At 40.3% G+C, this 16,227-nt stretch overlaps 1 protein-coding gene across 3 annotated transcripts in view; it reads left to right on the top strand.

Annotated features, from left to right (window-relative positions):
- The window catches only part of tdrd9 (tudor domain containing 9), a 20,812-nt gene extending 4,674 nt beyond the window's left edge, over window positions 1-16,138 (top strand). The window contains exons 1-33 of one of the 3 annotated variants that reach the window (XM_058089975.1): window positions 419-916; window positions 1,061-1,183; window positions 1,373-1,453; window positions 2,019-2,183; window positions 3,425-3,528; window positions 3,617-3,736; window positions 3,885-3,969; window positions 4,040-4,097; window positions 4,822-4,926; window positions 4,995-5,092; window positions 5,161-5,292; window positions 5,376-5,538; window positions 5,627-5,690; window positions 5,826-5,889; window positions 5,971-6,015; window positions 6,095-6,148; window positions 6,336-6,449; window positions 6,826-6,888; window positions 7,665-7,772; window positions 8,058-8,158; window positions 8,247-8,417; window positions 8,525-8,636; window positions 8,733-8,948; window positions 9,788-9,877; window positions 9,968-10,225; window positions 10,384-10,551; window positions 11,966-12,036; window positions 12,100-12,209; window positions 12,347-12,443; window positions 12,508-12,646; window positions 13,816-13,934; window positions 15,114-15,186; window positions 15,294-16,138. In XM_058089975.1, coding sequence (XP_057945958.1) covers window positions 1,076-1,183; window positions 1,373-1,453; window positions 2,019-2,183; window positions 3,425-3,528; window positions 3,617-3,736; window positions 3,885-3,969; window positions 4,040-4,097; window positions 4,822-4,926; window positions 4,995-5,092; window positions 5,161-5,292; window positions 5,376-5,538; window positions 5,627-5,690; window positions 5,826-5,889; window positions 5,971-6,015; window positions 6,095-6,148; window positions 6,336-6,449; window positions 6,826-6,888; window positions 7,665-7,772; window positions 8,058-8,158; window positions 8,247-8,417; window positions 8,525-8,636; window positions 8,733-8,948; window positions 9,788-9,877; window positions 9,968-10,225; window positions 10,384-10,551; window positions 11,966-12,036; window positions 12,100-12,209; window positions 12,347-12,443; window positions 12,508-12,646; window positions 13,816-13,934; window positions 15,114-15,186; window positions 15,294-15,392 — 3,555 coding nt within the window. In that variant the 5' untranslated portion in view covers window positions 419-916; window positions 1,061-1,075 and the 3' untranslated portion in view covers window positions 15,393-16,138. Of the gene's footprint in view, window positions 1-418; window positions 917-1,060; window positions 1,184-1,372; window positions 1,454-2,018; window positions 2,184-3,424; window positions 3,529-3,616; window positions 3,737-3,884; window positions 3,970-4,039; window positions 4,098-4,821; window positions 4,927-4,994; window positions 5,093-5,160; window positions 5,293-5,375; window positions 5,539-5,626; window positions 5,691-5,825; window positions 5,890-5,970; window positions 6,016-6,094; window positions 6,149-6,335; window positions 6,450-6,825; window positions 6,889-7,664; window positions 7,773-8,057; window positions 8,159-8,246; window positions 8,418-8,524; window positions 8,637-8,732; window positions 8,949-9,787; window positions 9,878-9,967; window positions 10,226-10,383; window positions 10,552-11,965; window positions 12,037-12,099; window positions 12,210-12,346; window positions 12,444-12,507; window positions 12,647-13,815; window positions 13,935-15,113; window positions 15,187-15,293 lie in introns of those variants that run through there. The other 2 variants (XM_058089972.1, XM_058089974.1) reach the window with 2 other exon arrangements.
- Window positions 16,139-16,227: the final 89 nt, after the last annotated feature.

Genomic DNA, 16,227 nt, shown 5'->3' with positions numbered 1-16,227 from the left:
CACATACAGTATATAACAGGGGTGGGCAAACTTTTTGACTCGCGGGCCGCATTGATTTAACAAAACGGGGGGGCAGACTATATATTTTACACGTAACAGTCCGCCTGGTATTATTGTATCTGTAAAAGTGTCATCCAATCTGCTATTATTATTTATTATTTTATATTTATATTTAAATATTTTATATTTAAATATTTTATATTTAAATATTTTAAATTGTATTATTATTATTATTATTTATTATTATTATTATTATTATTATTGCGTCCCTTTTTTCAGGAGCACTTTGTAAACAACAGACCACATCAAATAACAAAATTGATAAAACCATCAAAAGGTTGGCTCAAGCCATGATGCCAGTTCGTATGTTGAGTTTAAATGAAATACTTTGGAAAGAACGGACGGGCCGTATTGTAACACTTGGCGGGCCGGATGTGGACCCCGGGCCGTAGTTTGCCCACCCCTGGTATATAATCATATTCCAGTATTCCATATAAGCTCAGCCAGCATGAAGTGCTTGTCCTCACTAGTTATCCTGAAGCCTATCCCAGGTCTCTTTGGTGACAGCCAATCACAGTGGCCATCTTGAGGCATTCATATTAGATTTGTGGATTTCTCCAAGACATTACGTTTTGCTTTAGGAGACACCCCATCGCTTTTACTTTGTTGCACTCAGGGATGGGAAAGCTCTCTTCTAAAAGTATTTCCCCGCAGCAATAGATTTACTCTTCAGTTATATCACCCCGGTTCTCTTGATGTGTTCACATCAGTTTATGTCTGCAGAGCAGAAATGTTTCCTCCACATGGTTGAATCAACGGCGCAATACGTCAATAAAAGGCATTATTATGCTTTTAAACCAGAAGGGAAGATGTAGTGTTTATTTACAACACTAAACGGCATTGTCACCTCATCCAGGTTCGTGCACGGATGCAAATTTCAGGCTGAATGATACTGTGGGAGAACGAAAGGGAAAGTGTTCCTGTTACCGTCACCTGTGTCATATCGCCATACTGCATACATGTACTCAAATAACATGTTCACCTTTTATCTGCATTTCAGGTTGGGCTGGAGAAAATGGCTACTGAACACACCCGGCTAATCTACATGACAACAGGAGTGCTACTGGAGAAACTGGTGGCGGCCAAGACCCTCACCGAGTACTCCCATATTTTTATTGATGAGGTGCGTACACGTATATGGGAATTATCATCTCCTGTGAAAGTCACATGATATTTTATTTGGACATACCGTACATATAGTACTTGTCCAAATCGTTGCTCTGCAGTGATTTATATTTTGCATCGTATCATATATTTAACGCATAATATCTAATAAAATATGTAGTCCCAATATCCAATACCTTTGTCCAAGGTTCACGAACGCACCGAGGAGATGGACTTTCTCTTGCTGGTCTTGAGAAAACTTCTTAACACCAACTCTCGTTATGTGAAGGTACCTGCAAGATTACATGAATTTAGGGTTGGGCGATATGGACCTTAGCGTACATCACAATATTTTTTGGGATGTATCATGATTTAAAAAAAAAAAAAAACATATAAAGTTTAAATGCAATGGAGTCTTGTATAAAAATCTATAAACCTTAAACTATATAATAAATAAAATACTCATGTCTGAAATTGCATATATAAGATATTTTTTATGACACCCAAGTTTTGTTTACACAGACATGGGCCTAACCCCTGCTAGCTGCCGTTCACGCTCTTCAGGAGGAGATTCAGCCAACTTTAGCTAGCGTTTAATCGCCATGTCAACCTGTTTGGGTCTGGAGGGGATTGTTCAGTGTTGATAATGATTTTGTGCCACGATTGAGTACATACTTCCACGCACGAACGTTCCTTCTGCTCACGATGACAGCATTTTATTCATCTTATATATCATGCCTTATCATTTATACCATTTTGTTATCATTGGACCAATCTAGATAAATATGGCCCAACCCTAATTGAATTGTTTTCAACGTATTGATCCAACGCTAACAGAAGTGATACTCTTCCAGATCATCCTCATGTCAGCCACCATTAACTGCAGACAGTTTGCGGAGTACTTCAGCACTCCAGTTCGTGGGAAGATGACCCCAGCCTACGTGTTTGAAGTGGAGGGGGTTCCTTACGGCGTTGAGGATTTTTATCTGGACGACCTTCAGCACTTGTGCCTCTACAGCGTAAGGAGCTTCTTAACCTGTGCTATCCCACTTTGCCTCCAAATTACACTTTTTTTTTTAAACACAAAACATGTAAGAACACTACCACCGACTAGTTTATGTTTCCAACAGTGGCTTCGGACAACAGATAACAAAAAAAAAAAATATTCTTCACAATTGAAATTTAAACTGAATAAGATTTGTCCTTTATTAACATTAATGGCTATCACTCACTCAAGGCTTGTACACAGGCACATATGTACTGTGGGAGAGCTAGTGGAACGGTACCTCTGCTTGCATGAGGCCAGGCAGCAGAAGCGGGATACCGTCCATGCGGCTATCGCTTAGTTTTCTGTTTCTAAGCCAAATTCCTCGCCTTCTCGTCTACTTTTCAGCTGTCCGTCCTTCACTTAAAATATGTAGTGTGGGAGGGCTCTTTTCACTAGCCTGGACAGGCACATCCATAAAATGTATTGTAAAACCGCTGACCATAAAGGCGATCCATTGACATGCATGCACATTAGGGTGCATCAAATTAGAATGGGAAATTTTAAATTCATAATATCAATTTGGCTGGCATTCCATTTTTTTTTCTAATGAACATAAAAATGTCTTTTGCAAAGTTTTGAGGAAATCCTTTGAGATTTAGGGGTGCCAACACACACAAACTACAGTACCACTCTCAATAAATATGAGGCATCAGGAATACTGTCTACTCTATATTACTGTTGTTGATGTTATGCTTGCTCAGCTATTAGCTAACTGTCATTAGTCAACTGTCAAACTAGCTAGCTAATGTTAGCTACAGTAGAGGCAATGAGCGCTAAATACTTATAAATATGACTACAAATCATTCAAATTACAAAGACAAAACCACAAATTTCCTAGTAATATGTAATAGGAGTGTAAATACCAACAAAAACATAAATATCACCTCAGAGTTCTTGAGCTGCAGTCTTTGCTGACCTCAAATCTCCATGGCGACCATTGAACTGTTCACCACTTTATTCTACAAAAACAGATGTATGGTGGCACCCCTAAATAATCATGTATTGGAAAAATATTTTGTATGTGTTGTTTCTACATATATTGGAACACTTTTAGTACCCAGCCATATCAAAATTCAATAATTGTGTTTTTTGATGCACCCTAATGCACATGCATTCTCCGAGAAGCTTTATTTAAATTATCTTAAATTAGCAGTCATAGCTGAGCAGCTCATTGTGTTGTTTTTTGTAACTTGTATTTGTCTTCTAAATCAGTTGGATTCAGCCCATTTAGATGATCCTCACATCTCAGCTGAAATGTACGACCTTGCCATCAGCCTCATTCAGAGCTTTGACAAGCTGGAGGGCCAAGATTCCAGGTGAAGACTCCAGAGCTCGGCTTTTCAAACTGCCTTTTAGAAGCCTTAAATGCAGATCATGTGGTGAAATGTGCTCTTTGTGTTTTAGCAATGGAGGTGCTGCAGGCGAAGAAAGCTTCTCAGAGAGAGGCAGTGTCCTTGTTTTCCTTCCTGGCATTCGCGAGATAACCTACATGCAGCAAGCCTTAGCCAAGCTGGTCCACAAGAGGTCGACTTTTTTTTCAACATAGTAGCATTCTGTCTATGTTAAAATTAACACGTTTATGTTGATATGTTTATGATGATATCTATACTTCAGTTACTGTTTTGTAAGGCAACATACTGTATCCCTTGAAGCACTCTGGTTCTGGTTTCAGGTTGCAGGTTTATCCCCTTCACTCCACGGTGACTTTGGAGGAGCAGTATGGGGTTTTCCTATCTCCTGTCCTTGGGTACAGAAAGGTAAACACCTTATGTGCGTCATATTTCCTGATAATACTAATTCTTCTGAGGTTTATTTGAACCGTTGCAGGTCATCCTTTCCACCAACATTGCAGAAAGTTCAGTGACGGTGCCTGATGTCAAATATGGTGGGTTCTCTTACCCCAGTTTGGTCAATCTCTGAATATATGTAGTAACACAACTGAGGTCTCCTTACTCCCCAAAATACTCATTGTTTGGATAAAATTCCTGATTACGGAATAAATCCATAAATTTTACCTTCAAACCTATCTGAAGTTAGTTTAGCAGGTTTAGTTTTTTTTTGTCAAGCAACTGTTCCTTCAGTTACAGTGAATATTATTTAGCAATATACAGTAAACCTCGAATATATCGGACTCGGATATATCGGAAATTCGCTCACAACGGACAGATAAAAAAGAACTGATTTTTCTGTAATGCATTTCCAATAAAAATTCATTGCATATATCGGATTTTCTATAACGGATTTCGCCTATTTCGGACAAAATCTCCAGTCCCGTTCCAATGCATTTCCATTAAATTTCCCTCACATATATCGGATGGCCGCATCGTGGCGCTCCGATTCGCCGAATCGTGACAGGCTGCTATACGACGTCATTTGCAGCGTTTGCAGCGTTGCCTGCGCGTTTAGGTACATTGGAAACATAGTCAAGGAAGTGCCTTTTTATAACGGATAAAATCCGATTTACGCATATACCGGATATAAATCCGATATATGCGTAAAACGGACATTTTCCGATTTTACTTGAATCCGATATATCCGAGGTTTACTGTATTAGTTGTATTTTCTTTTAGCATCAGACCAGTTTCAGTGCTTTTCTTTTTTGTGATTAGTCATCGATTTCTGCCTGACCCGTCACATGGTTTGTGATAAAGAAGCCAATTACCAGTCTCTGCGTCTCACCTGGGCATCAAAGACCAACTGCAACCAACGTAGAGGTACAGCAACAGCAACACAAACATCTATGGTACCGTGTGTTCATTTTGTACTTACTCCACTCTTCCAGGAAGGGCAGGTCGAGTATCCAAGGGCTACTGTTACCGCCTTATTAGCAAAGCCTTCTGGAAGGATGAAATCCCAGACTATATGATCCCTGAGATGTTGGTATGTATTTTGGAATATGTCACTGTGTCTTTATGGCATTCATTTGATGCACGATGTCTGCTCTCCAGCTTGCTCCTCTGGCCACCGTCTTGCTGAAGGTGAAGCTTCTGGACATGGGAGACCCCCGATCCCTCCTCTCTTCAGCTCCCTCACCCCCTGTCCTCAAAGACATAGTTCGGACTGTACTCCAACTCAAAGAGGTGACTAATGATGTAATTGTTAGTATGTCATGAGCATAGATCTACCGGATTGTCTTTGGACATTATGCTGCTTCACTCTTTAGATGGGGGCCTTGTCTGCTAAACAGGATGATAGATGTCTCAATGAGGATGGTGAGTTGACGTTCCTGGGGCGAGTGCTGGCTCACTTACCTGTGGACCTTTACCTCGGCAAGATGATTGTCCTGGGGCACATTTTCGGCTGTCTAGATGAGTGTCTCATCATAGGTCAGCATGTCCGTGTCATCCATTATATCCTGTTAACTGTGTGCGGTCTTGTTAGAAATACTACATCAACAATTACTTGTATCCTCAGCTGCTTGCAACTCTCTGAAGAGTTTCTTTGCCATACCATCAATGCAACAACTTGCCGGTCTCAGGTGAATCATATCCAGCAGTAGCCTGACTTTATTATAATTTTTTTTGTAGTGTCTTTTTAGTGTCCAATATTTAATACTTTACACTAAGTTAAATTTGTTTTTACAATAATATAACTTGAATATTTTACATTCCAGGAGCAAGATGGCCTTTGCACAAAGCACCCAAAGTGATTCCATAGCATTTGTCAACACCTTCAAGGTAATACCAAGATCCCATATCAAAAGTAAGTCATGTATTATAGTAAGGGTTAATGGTATTGCATTATTTACCTGTTTTTAGGCATGGCTTTCCTTCAAAAAGCAAGGACAGCTGAGAAACAAGAAGGTAAACAAAACCTTAATGCCTTTGTCTATGCTGACTTTGAAACCGATAATACAACAAAAATCATCCTCCTTCCTCCCAGGATGAATTGGACTGGGGAAAAGAGAACTTCATTCAAATCAAGAGGATCCGTGAGGTACTGAGGCCAAAAGCAATTACTACTGGTCATATATCTGACCTGGCCTTTTATTTATGCATTGGGTGTTTTACTCTCTATATTGTAGTCAAATGTTATGCTACTTGGAGAGTGCTTGCCCAGTGCTACGTATGAGTTCAGTGGTATGGCCCAGACCTCCCCCTCCTTGCATTAACTTCCTACTTAGGTTGCAGATTTATATGAAGATCTGAAAAAACGTGTGCAACAGTTCAACATGTGTCTGCCAGACAGCCAGCCCTCTGACTATACCAGCATGCATGCACAGAAGTTCATCCTTCAGGTTAGTGTTGATCTTAGTCACTTAAGACTTTATTCTCCCATGTGTGTAAGGGTGAAAAGCCGTTCTTTTGGCCAGGCGCATAGTCGGTCATCAATTTAAGTACTTTAAGCACCAAAGCGCTTCTTTGGCTGCAATAAGTCCAGCGCCTCAGGAATGTGAAAAATAATTTTGTATTTGAAGTTTGGTAAGTACTATTGGATATCGATTCCAAATGCCATTGTCATGAAGTTTGTTTTTTTTTTCTTTCATATTTGCTGGACAATATTATAAACCTGAAACATCTCTCCTGTCTTCCCACTGCACCAGTCATTCATATTATATGAACACAATTGGTTCAGTGATGATTAGCAATCAGCCAGTTATCTGATCGCTTCAGTTGCTAGGTCAAGTGTGTCTGGATCTGAGGACATCTATCCGCCTTTTGGGGAAGAAGACACTGGTTGTAGACTGCTGCACACACACACACACATGCTTGCATCACCATGACGACATATGTGATTAAAAGCACAGGTCAGGAGGCAATGCAACGCAGTACAATGTGAATATTTTTCATGGTGAAATACATATATCAGGGCGGCACGGCGGTCTCGTGGTTAGCACGCAGACCTCACAGCTAGGAGACCAGGGTTCAATCCCCACCCTCGGCCATCTCTGTGTGGAGTTTGCATGTTCTCCCCGTGCATGTGTGGGTTTTCTCCGGGTACTCCGGTTTCCTCCCACATTCCAAAAACATGCTAGGTTAATTGGCCACTCCAAATTGTCCATAGGTATGAATGTGAGTGTGAATGGTTGTTTGTCTATATGTGCCCTGTGATTGGCTGGTGACCAGTCCAGGGTGTACCCCGCCTCTCGCCCCAAGACAGCTGGGATAGGCTCCAGCACCCCCCGCGACCCTCGTGAGGAAAAGCGGTAGAAAATGAATGAATGAATACATATATCAGTCCAAGCTGTTACATTCTCATTCTATTTACTCACATCATGTTACATTGAGCTGAGCGCTAACTTAATTAAAACTCATAGTTAGTAGACATTTAAACAACACGGTGGCTATATTTAGCGAGTATCATTAAAAGTCAAAGACAGGAAGTGTTTCTTGCACCATTCATTTATTCAGTAATTAAATACACACAATCCACCACAATGTAAATCAAATTAGTCCTTTCCAGACACGCAACGTCTGTCTTCTGACACCTATAATATTTACTTCTCTTATAGGTGGTCATTGCTGGCGCCTATTATCCGCACTACTTTGTCCAGGGGGAAATCAGTGAAGACATGGCTTCCAGAGAGTTGAGTGGGTTGAACCACAGAACAACTGTGATGGTATGAGCCACAGTATTGTTGACTGTGGAGTGTTACTATACCATCCGAGCAAGCAAACATTGGAATTTCTCATCTTTCTTTGCTCTTTTGCACAAACAGCAGATGAACCCATTAACCCACCCTGTCGATTAACCGTAATATTGATGATAACATATTAGATTTTATTATTACATATAACATTTTTAAACTGCAGTTACAGTTGCAGTGGTGTTGCAGGTTTAGCTAACTCTGTTACAGCACTTCTGTTCTGCATGATTTTGATACCACATCTTATGTTGTGACCAGTTGCGGAACCTCCCTCCATACAGTTTTCTGTACTACAAACAGCTACAGTCTCTATTCCGCCAATGTGGACAAGTCAAAGCCATTTCCTTTGAGAGCTCCAGGTACTGAAATGAGATATGAGTTTTTGGGTGGAAGATTTTTATACAATCGGTAAAATATGACCGTCTTTGTGTATGCTTGCATGCACAGAGCATATGTGGAATTCTACAAGACATCCCAGGACTCTGCAGTGTTGCCTGAGGTCATGCTAGCCCTCCTTCTGGCCCAGGAGAGACCTGCCATGGAGTTGTCTGTCTACCCAGCAGAACAAGTAGAATTATGCCTAGGGAACAGACAAATAACTCACATGAAATATGCACGGTATATTTCTCAAAAGAAATATTTTTTTTGTGTATCACAGCTATTCACAGCTATTAGGAATTGTGTCACAATGAATAAACAATAACACTGATGCTCGCTTTGTGCAGGGTGAATGTCGACTTCCAAAACCAATCCGTCCTCCCAGTAGGAGTGGTGAGCAGCACCATTGACCCGGACAAACTGCCTCCCAACCCTTTTTTTGTGGTCAATGTCACAGAGGTCTGCTTTCCTCCCTCATCTCGTTTAACACGTAAATACTGTTTTCTTTGGTGTAGGTATACAGTATGTACAAATGCTTTTAATCTCCGGCTGCAGGTGGTAGATGTGGGCCATTTCTGGGGCTTCCAGGCAGGTGAAACCAGTTTGGAAAAGCAGCGCCAACTGTCAGGAGAGATCAACATGCGCACACTGCATCCTGTAACTATATCGCTTTATCCCAACCTTCTGTGCCTGGCGCCTTACTCTGAGATCAGCGAGCAAAGCCTCTACTACCGGGCCAAGATCCTGCACATGCGTGGCGACACAGTGGAGGTAATTATTCACGCTGATTAGTCATCATCGTATCACACTTTCACTCACCTGAGAAGTTTTTTGTTATTGTGATCAAATCCATTTAAATATATGGATTTTTGTCTCTATAGTAAACCATGATTAGTTTGCTGTTGGTAGCAGCTTTTAAGGATTCCATGCTTTATTTGATGGCTACAAGTATATGTGAAATTCTCTTTTCATTGTGTAAATAATCATTTTGATGATTATCTATCCAGTTTCTAAAGCCAAAACGGCACACACACAAATAGGCAAATAGCATGACAATGGAATTGAATAGAATTATTAAAAACAACAATGACAATATATTAATAAATGGTATTATTTTTATTGGAAAATATTACCTGCCATGGTTGTCAACGTTCTTCTTGTGCAATATGATAAGCGGCCATTAGTAATGTAATTCATTATGACATGATGTCAGTCATGTTAGCCGACTCTACGTGTAGCTTAGTACGTGTGTGTACAATACATTCATATTTGTTGACGGCAGTCCCAGGGAGATTTATTTTTAGTTCGACAAAAATGAGTGAACACAAAATGCAAATTTGTGCATCCATTTTTATTGGGTGCACAAATGAATACAAATAAATACACTGGCCTTGCACTTACACTTGTGGAGTTACTTTGTGGAAACAGTTTTTGTCCAAGCTGTACACGGACTACTTAATATTTTTATATTTTTTTTATTATATATATTTATATTTAGTGTTGTCTCTCAAAAATTTATAACAAAATGTGACTGCTTGAACCAAATATACACAAGTACTAGTAAATGATGATGTAAGCGATTGTACCAGAGTTATGTTCTTGCTCTGCAGGTGTTCTTCTTGGACTTTGGTAACACAGCAGCTGTCCCATGCAACAGCCTTCGGGAACTCCCAAGTGACCTTCTGTCGGAGCCCTTCCAGGTGGTACCAGTGTGACTTAACATGTAGCGCCTTTCTCTTTGCCCACGTAGTCAATAACCAATAAGACTAATACTTTCATCCTGCTCTCAGGCTCAGGAGTTTCAAATTATTGAAACACGTCCATCAGCAGAGTCTGTCATCTTTGGGAACCAGTGGAGCAGCCGTGCCCGTCAAAGATTCATGGCACTGGTGAAAGACTGCTCGGTCCTCGTGTCGCTTTACTCCATCCTCCACGGAATCATGCGCGTGAGGTTGTTTATCTGTGGCGAAAACGCAAACAAAAGCGTGGCTGATGTCTTGGTGGAGGAGGGCCACGCCGTCATTGCTGAGGAGAGCTTTGACTCCAAGGTAACTTTGCATTTAGTTGCCATTTATTGTAAATGAAGATATACTTTATTTTTTGTATTTTTTTTTTCACATTTGTTTTTGTATTTTGATTACTATTATCTATTGCTCAACAAAAGGATGTGTGCAAATGTTGTGTGCATCTTCTTATCATCATGCAGCAAAACAATGAGATGCTGCTTTCCCTGTACAAAGACATGGAAACAGGAATGTACGTCCCCAATGCCACCAGCAGCTCCTGGAAGGATCGCAAGAAAGAGGAGAAGGAGCTCATTGACTGCCTCCTCTCCCACTTTTCCAAAAGCCGCACGCCTTATTCCAGGACAAAAGCAAGTTGAAAAAAAAACATATATTATCATCCTATAGTCCAGGGGTCGGGAACCTTTTTGGCTATAAGAGCCATGAAGACCAGGTATTTTAAAATGTGTATCTGTGAGAGCCATATACATTTTTTTAAACATTGAATGCAATAAAATGTGTGCATTTTTATGTAAGACCAACAGTTTTAGATATAATGGGCTCTAATTACGTAGACCAGGCACACTACCCCACGCCAATGGGGTGTGGCCAGCACACTTTCGTGAGCAGCGCAGTGTCCAATAATAAATCAAATACTTGCTGCCATTAATGCAACTTCTGCTGCTGCATGGTTTTGCACCGTACTCAGTATATTTCATTCTTTTGGCCATCTTTGCCAGAAGGCTTGGTTCTGCAGCTTTAGCTAGGTGACTATTTGACTAAAGGAGGAAAGTTTACATTTACATCTTAATGACCGAGGTACACTACCGCATTACCCAGTAATAATCGAGTTTTGGTGTTTGACCTGGAAAATATCATCAGGAAAGATAGATATGGTCGGCCGTATTGCAGTAGAAAATAGATGGACGGATTAAAATGCATAAGAAAGTTGTTGATTTTTAATATTTTTAACAGTGATTTCTGTGATGTTTACTTTAAAATGTTAGCAAACATACATTTTTATTGTGGTAAATGCTTGAGAGCCAGATACAGTCATCAAAAGAGCCCTACCTGGCTCCCGAGCCATAGGTTCCCTACCTCTGCTATAGTCAATACATTGAAAAATCATCACATAGTTATCAGACAGATAGAATTGGCCTTGTCGCAAGATCACACTCCCATACCAGTATGTAGTTGTTTCCACGCCAAGATGATTCCCCACCACCAGGAGTCGAACATTCGCCCACAAATATGGAAAGACGTTTTCCCATCAGACTACAAGACCCAAATGAATATAAATGGAACAGTAGGCTTTATTGACAAAGATATGTACATTCTTACAAAGGTGTAACCAATATGCATAAATATTTACAATGGTTTTTATTCGTGTGAAAGTTATTGCTACACATTTTAGTTAGATTTGCAAGTATTCTTTGGCGTAATAAGTGATAAGAAACATACATTTTTAGTAATAAGAAACATAATTTAATATAAATGGAGCAGTAGGATTTATTGATGCATGTATTTACATTCTTACAACGATGATGATGATACTCTACAATTTATTTAAATTTGTGTCTTGTAGTCTCACAGCGAAACGTCTTGCCATATTTGTGTGCGAATGCTTGACAGGGAATCGACCTCTGGTGGCAGGGAATCGTCTTGACAGGGAAACAACCATAATCCCGTATACCCATAAGCAGAAGAATGACATGAGGCTCTGCTCAACGACAACCAATAAATGTATGAAGATGTAAAGTACCTTTTTAATTCTCGACACCGCAGGTTCGTCTGCATGGACCAAACAGTCCTCAAAAAATCATCTTCCACAGCTTGAACAAAGCCACGTACGGCAAGTAAGTCCCAACATATGTAAGGTTTGTTATTGTTGTTGCTAATAAGGTCTGTCTTTCTCCAAGGACGGTGTGCATTGATCGATACAGCGTCAACGCCATGGCTGTGAATGAAAACCCTCACTACAAGCATCAGAGAATCCTGGTGGCCGGCACCGTGTTAATCAGCGCATCAGGTGCACACGTTTGAATTCACACTGATTTTTTTTGTATTGTAAAATCACTACCAAAACATGTACTGTATGTTGTTGTCTTTTATACGCTTCCTGTACCCTCTAGTGGACAAATAGGTTACTACCATATTGTGTTGCAGGTAACCACATTCTCCTGAGGGACACGTCCCTCATGCCAGACATCCCTGGACTACCTGCCATTGTTACCATGCTCTTCACGCCCATCATGGAGTTGCGGTTGGTTTCACACAATAAAATCTACTCTTGTCATGTTCCTTTACATTGAATTTCTTCTTTCTAGCACTAATGAAGAGAAGACTTCCTACACAGGAGCGCTCTGTGGTTTGGGCTGGGACAGTCAAACACAAGAAGGCATCCTACCTGAACATGATATTGAAATGGCCTTTGACGTAAAGTTTGATGTGGAAGACATCACTGAGGTAATTATGTTGCATATGCACTCACAGTACGCTCCATGAGATACACTTGCATTCTAATACAAGAGCTATATTAAAAAAAATACTCTATTCCAGGGGTGGGCAAACTTTTTGACTCGCGGGCCGCATTGATATGACAAAATTTACGGGGGGCAGACTATATATTTTACACGTAACAGTCCACCTGGTATTATTGTATCTGTAAAATGACAAAATAAAATTGTCATGCAATCTGCAATTATTATTTTATATTTATATTTAAATATTTTAAAAATAATAAAATATTATAATAATTACAATAAAATTAAAATAATAATTATTATATTATTATTATGTAAAATATGCAAATATAACAATAATATTATATATAATTAATATAATAATTAGCATTAATATAATAATTATAATAATCATAATAGTTCTAATAATAATTATAATAATCTAATAATAATTATAATAATAATAATAATTATGATTATGTGCTTGTGTCCCTTTTTTCAGGAGCACTTTGTAAACAACAGACCATGTCAAACAACGAAATTGATAAAACCATCAAAAGATTGACTCAGGCCATGATGCCAGGTTGTATGTTGAGTTTAAATGAAATACTTTGGAAAGATTGGGCGGGCCGTATTCAAACACTTGGCGGGCTGGATGTGGCCCCCGGGCCGTAGTTTGCCCACCCCTGCTCTATTCTCAAATCTGTTATTATGGAATTATGCTCTTTCCGACACGTTTCCTGTCTTATAGCCTAGTAAGGCCAAACCAAATGTGAAAATATTTTGCCTCTTTTGCTTTGTCTTATAAGGTCAGATGCCTTTGTACTCATGGGGCTGTGTTCAACTCACTTCAGATTTAATGTTTTGAAACAAAAGAAGAACACCACCACAGGCTTGCAATATGTTGCCAATATTGGTTTATAAGAACACACAAAATTCTAAATGTTTTTACATTTACCAATTAAACTGCATCAGAATTAATGCCATTCATACGTTTGCATGTTGGAGCCCTGTGGAGGCAGCTGGAGTGAATCCAATTCTCTCATGCCTGGAGCAGTACATGCTTCTGTGACTTATATCTGGCCTTTTATGTGATGATGAACCAGTTTTTACTTTCCAAATTGTTGCCACTTCTTTGACTACTTGGTTTACATGAGTGCTCTTTGTCTTCAGATAAATGCTTTGCGAGTCGCCATCAACCGTCTGGTGTGTGAGGGACCGAGTGGCACCTTGCATCTGGGGTCTGACAGCATCGCCCAACTGCAGGAGGACTGTCGGGAGCGCCTCAAGAGGTCCCACTCACACACTTGCACACATCCAAGGCTATAGCCATCTATTATTTCAGTAATGGAGTCAAGTCTTTTTGTTCGAGTAATCGGATAAAACACACTTCATAGGCCAAACCACTGCTGCTTCATTGTGGTTTTGAAATGTCTTAACGGCCTTGCACCTTCTTATTTATCTGATCTGCTTTTACCATATCAACCCCCGCGGACCCTGCGGTCCTCCGGCACTGGCCTTTTAACGATACCAAAACCCAGAACAAAAACCCACAGTGAGGCAGCATTTAGCCACTATGGCCCCCACCTGTGGAACAGCCTGCCGGAGAGCTTCAGGACTGCGGAGAGAGACTGTTGATATTTGTAAAAAAGATTAAAGACACACCTTTTAACTAATATTTTTAAACTTTTCTTTTGTTTTTATCTTTTTAGTCCTATTTTATGCTTTTAGTCTTATAGCTTTTAACTCCAGTGTTTCCTCAGGGGGGGGTCCTCCACACGGGGGGCTGTGTCGGGTCTGCTGAGGAGGGTGCCATCCTTGAGTCACTTCGACCCGGCCGGCTGGGGGTTCCCCCCTTTAATGTGGGGGGTCCGCCCGTCTGTCGGAGTCGGGGGGCTCGGGTGCTGGTCCCCCGATGGCACGGCCTGCGGCTCCTCCCAGTGTGGACGGCCCCAAAGGTGGCGTTTCCTTGATCCTTAGTGCCATGCCATGTCTCCCTACTGTGTGTGATCGTGTGTCTGTGTGTGTGTGTGTCTCTAGTATGGAGAGTGGGACGGAGGGGCTTTCTTAGTAATTGTTTTTCCTTTTAATTGTGGTAATTGTCTTTAATTCTGTAAAGCTCTTTGTGTTGCATGTCTTTGCAGGAAAAGTGCTATACAAATAAAGTTGATTTGATTTGATACGCCTTGCTGTTGCCCCCTTCAGAGCAGAGGAAGTACTGCATGAACAAGCACTTGTTAGACTCAATGGGTTATTTAGGTGTGAGTTCCGGTCACTCCATGCGGTTCGGATATTATAACTCTCTATTAGTTACACTCCTTAAATGAATAGTTTATACAGTACAGTATGTGCAGAATAGGAATTAAAGCTTTTTTTTAATTATCAAATTCATTTATATAATTGATGAATTGTTGCAGCTCTACACACATCAGTCAGACATTTTCTGAAAATCTTGTTTCTGTATTAAATAGCTTGTTCACCAAGTCACCTCCAATGGAAGCTGTCACTCCAGAGTACTATGACAAACCAGGGAAATGGAACCAGGTACAGTGTCCATTTGTGCTCTTTAATTCAGGTATGGATTTTCACATTTTTTTTTATCAGGCCTGCTGATGTGTTGTGTTTTCTCTCTGTTCGTTCTGGTTTAACAGGTTGATCCCTCCCTCAAGATGGACATCACGGAGGTCAGAGCTGGCAAATCAAGAGCGGTTCTCTTCCAACTGCATCCTGTCGTTCTTCTGAACAACTGAAAAAGCTATGTCTTGCATTGCTACTATTATTTCATCTGACACTTGTTTACTTTATTGTCCAGTGGGACTTGAGATTTAGTGGTACAGAAAAAAAACACGTTTTTTCGTTTTGAGAATGTACACTTATTTTAGGTTAATTTTTGATGAGGATGTTTGTTGACATTCGTCATGTTAAGGCTATTCAGCAGTGAGACAATAAAAATAGCTGGTCCCAACAGTTCGCGGCTCATGGGTCGGAAACATTTACATTACTTCAAAAGTGTTGTGTCTGTGCCTAATTTTAATGATTTTTTCCATTTTCAGACGTTCAGACGTCCCAAAATTCTACAGTAAACCTCGGATATATCGGATTCAATTGTTCCCACTGGTTTTGTCCGATATAAGCGAAATCCGTTATATGCGTATACCGGAAAATGTCCGTTTTACGCATATATCGGATTTATATCCGGTATATGCGTAAATCGGATTTTATCCGTTATAAAAAGGCACTTCCTTGACTATGTTTCCGATGTACCTGGACTGGGCAATGAAAAGAGACGTAAGGTAATGAGAATTGAACTTTATTGGACTCTGAGCATAACAAATTGTTAATTAAGCTAGGCCCTGTTACGCCCGTCAGGCCTACGTTATTTCCAATAGTGAGGTTAAGATCTCATTCAATAAATCCCAGGGTGTTTTCTGGCAGCATTTGCCAGAATAACCCAGTTTCGTCGGCATTAAAAATGTCCTTTGCTTTAAAACGTCTCAGAATGTCAGCTAGCTTCGGAGCGCCACGATGCGGCCATCCGATATATGCGAGGGAAATTTAATGGAAATGCATTGGAACGGGACTGGA

This window comes from Doryrhamphus excisus, chromosome 13 (genome assembly GCF_030265055.1).
Source record: "Doryrhamphus excisus isolate RoL2022-K1 chromosome 13, RoL_Dexc_1.0, whole genome shotgun sequence".
Classification (NCBI taxonomy): Eukaryota; Metazoa; Chordata; class Actinopteri; order Syngnathiformes; family Syngnathidae; genus Doryrhamphus; species Doryrhamphus excisus.
The sequence above is the reverse complement of the archived record's forward strand: the minus strand, read 5'-3'. Positions and strand labels throughout refer to the sequence as shown.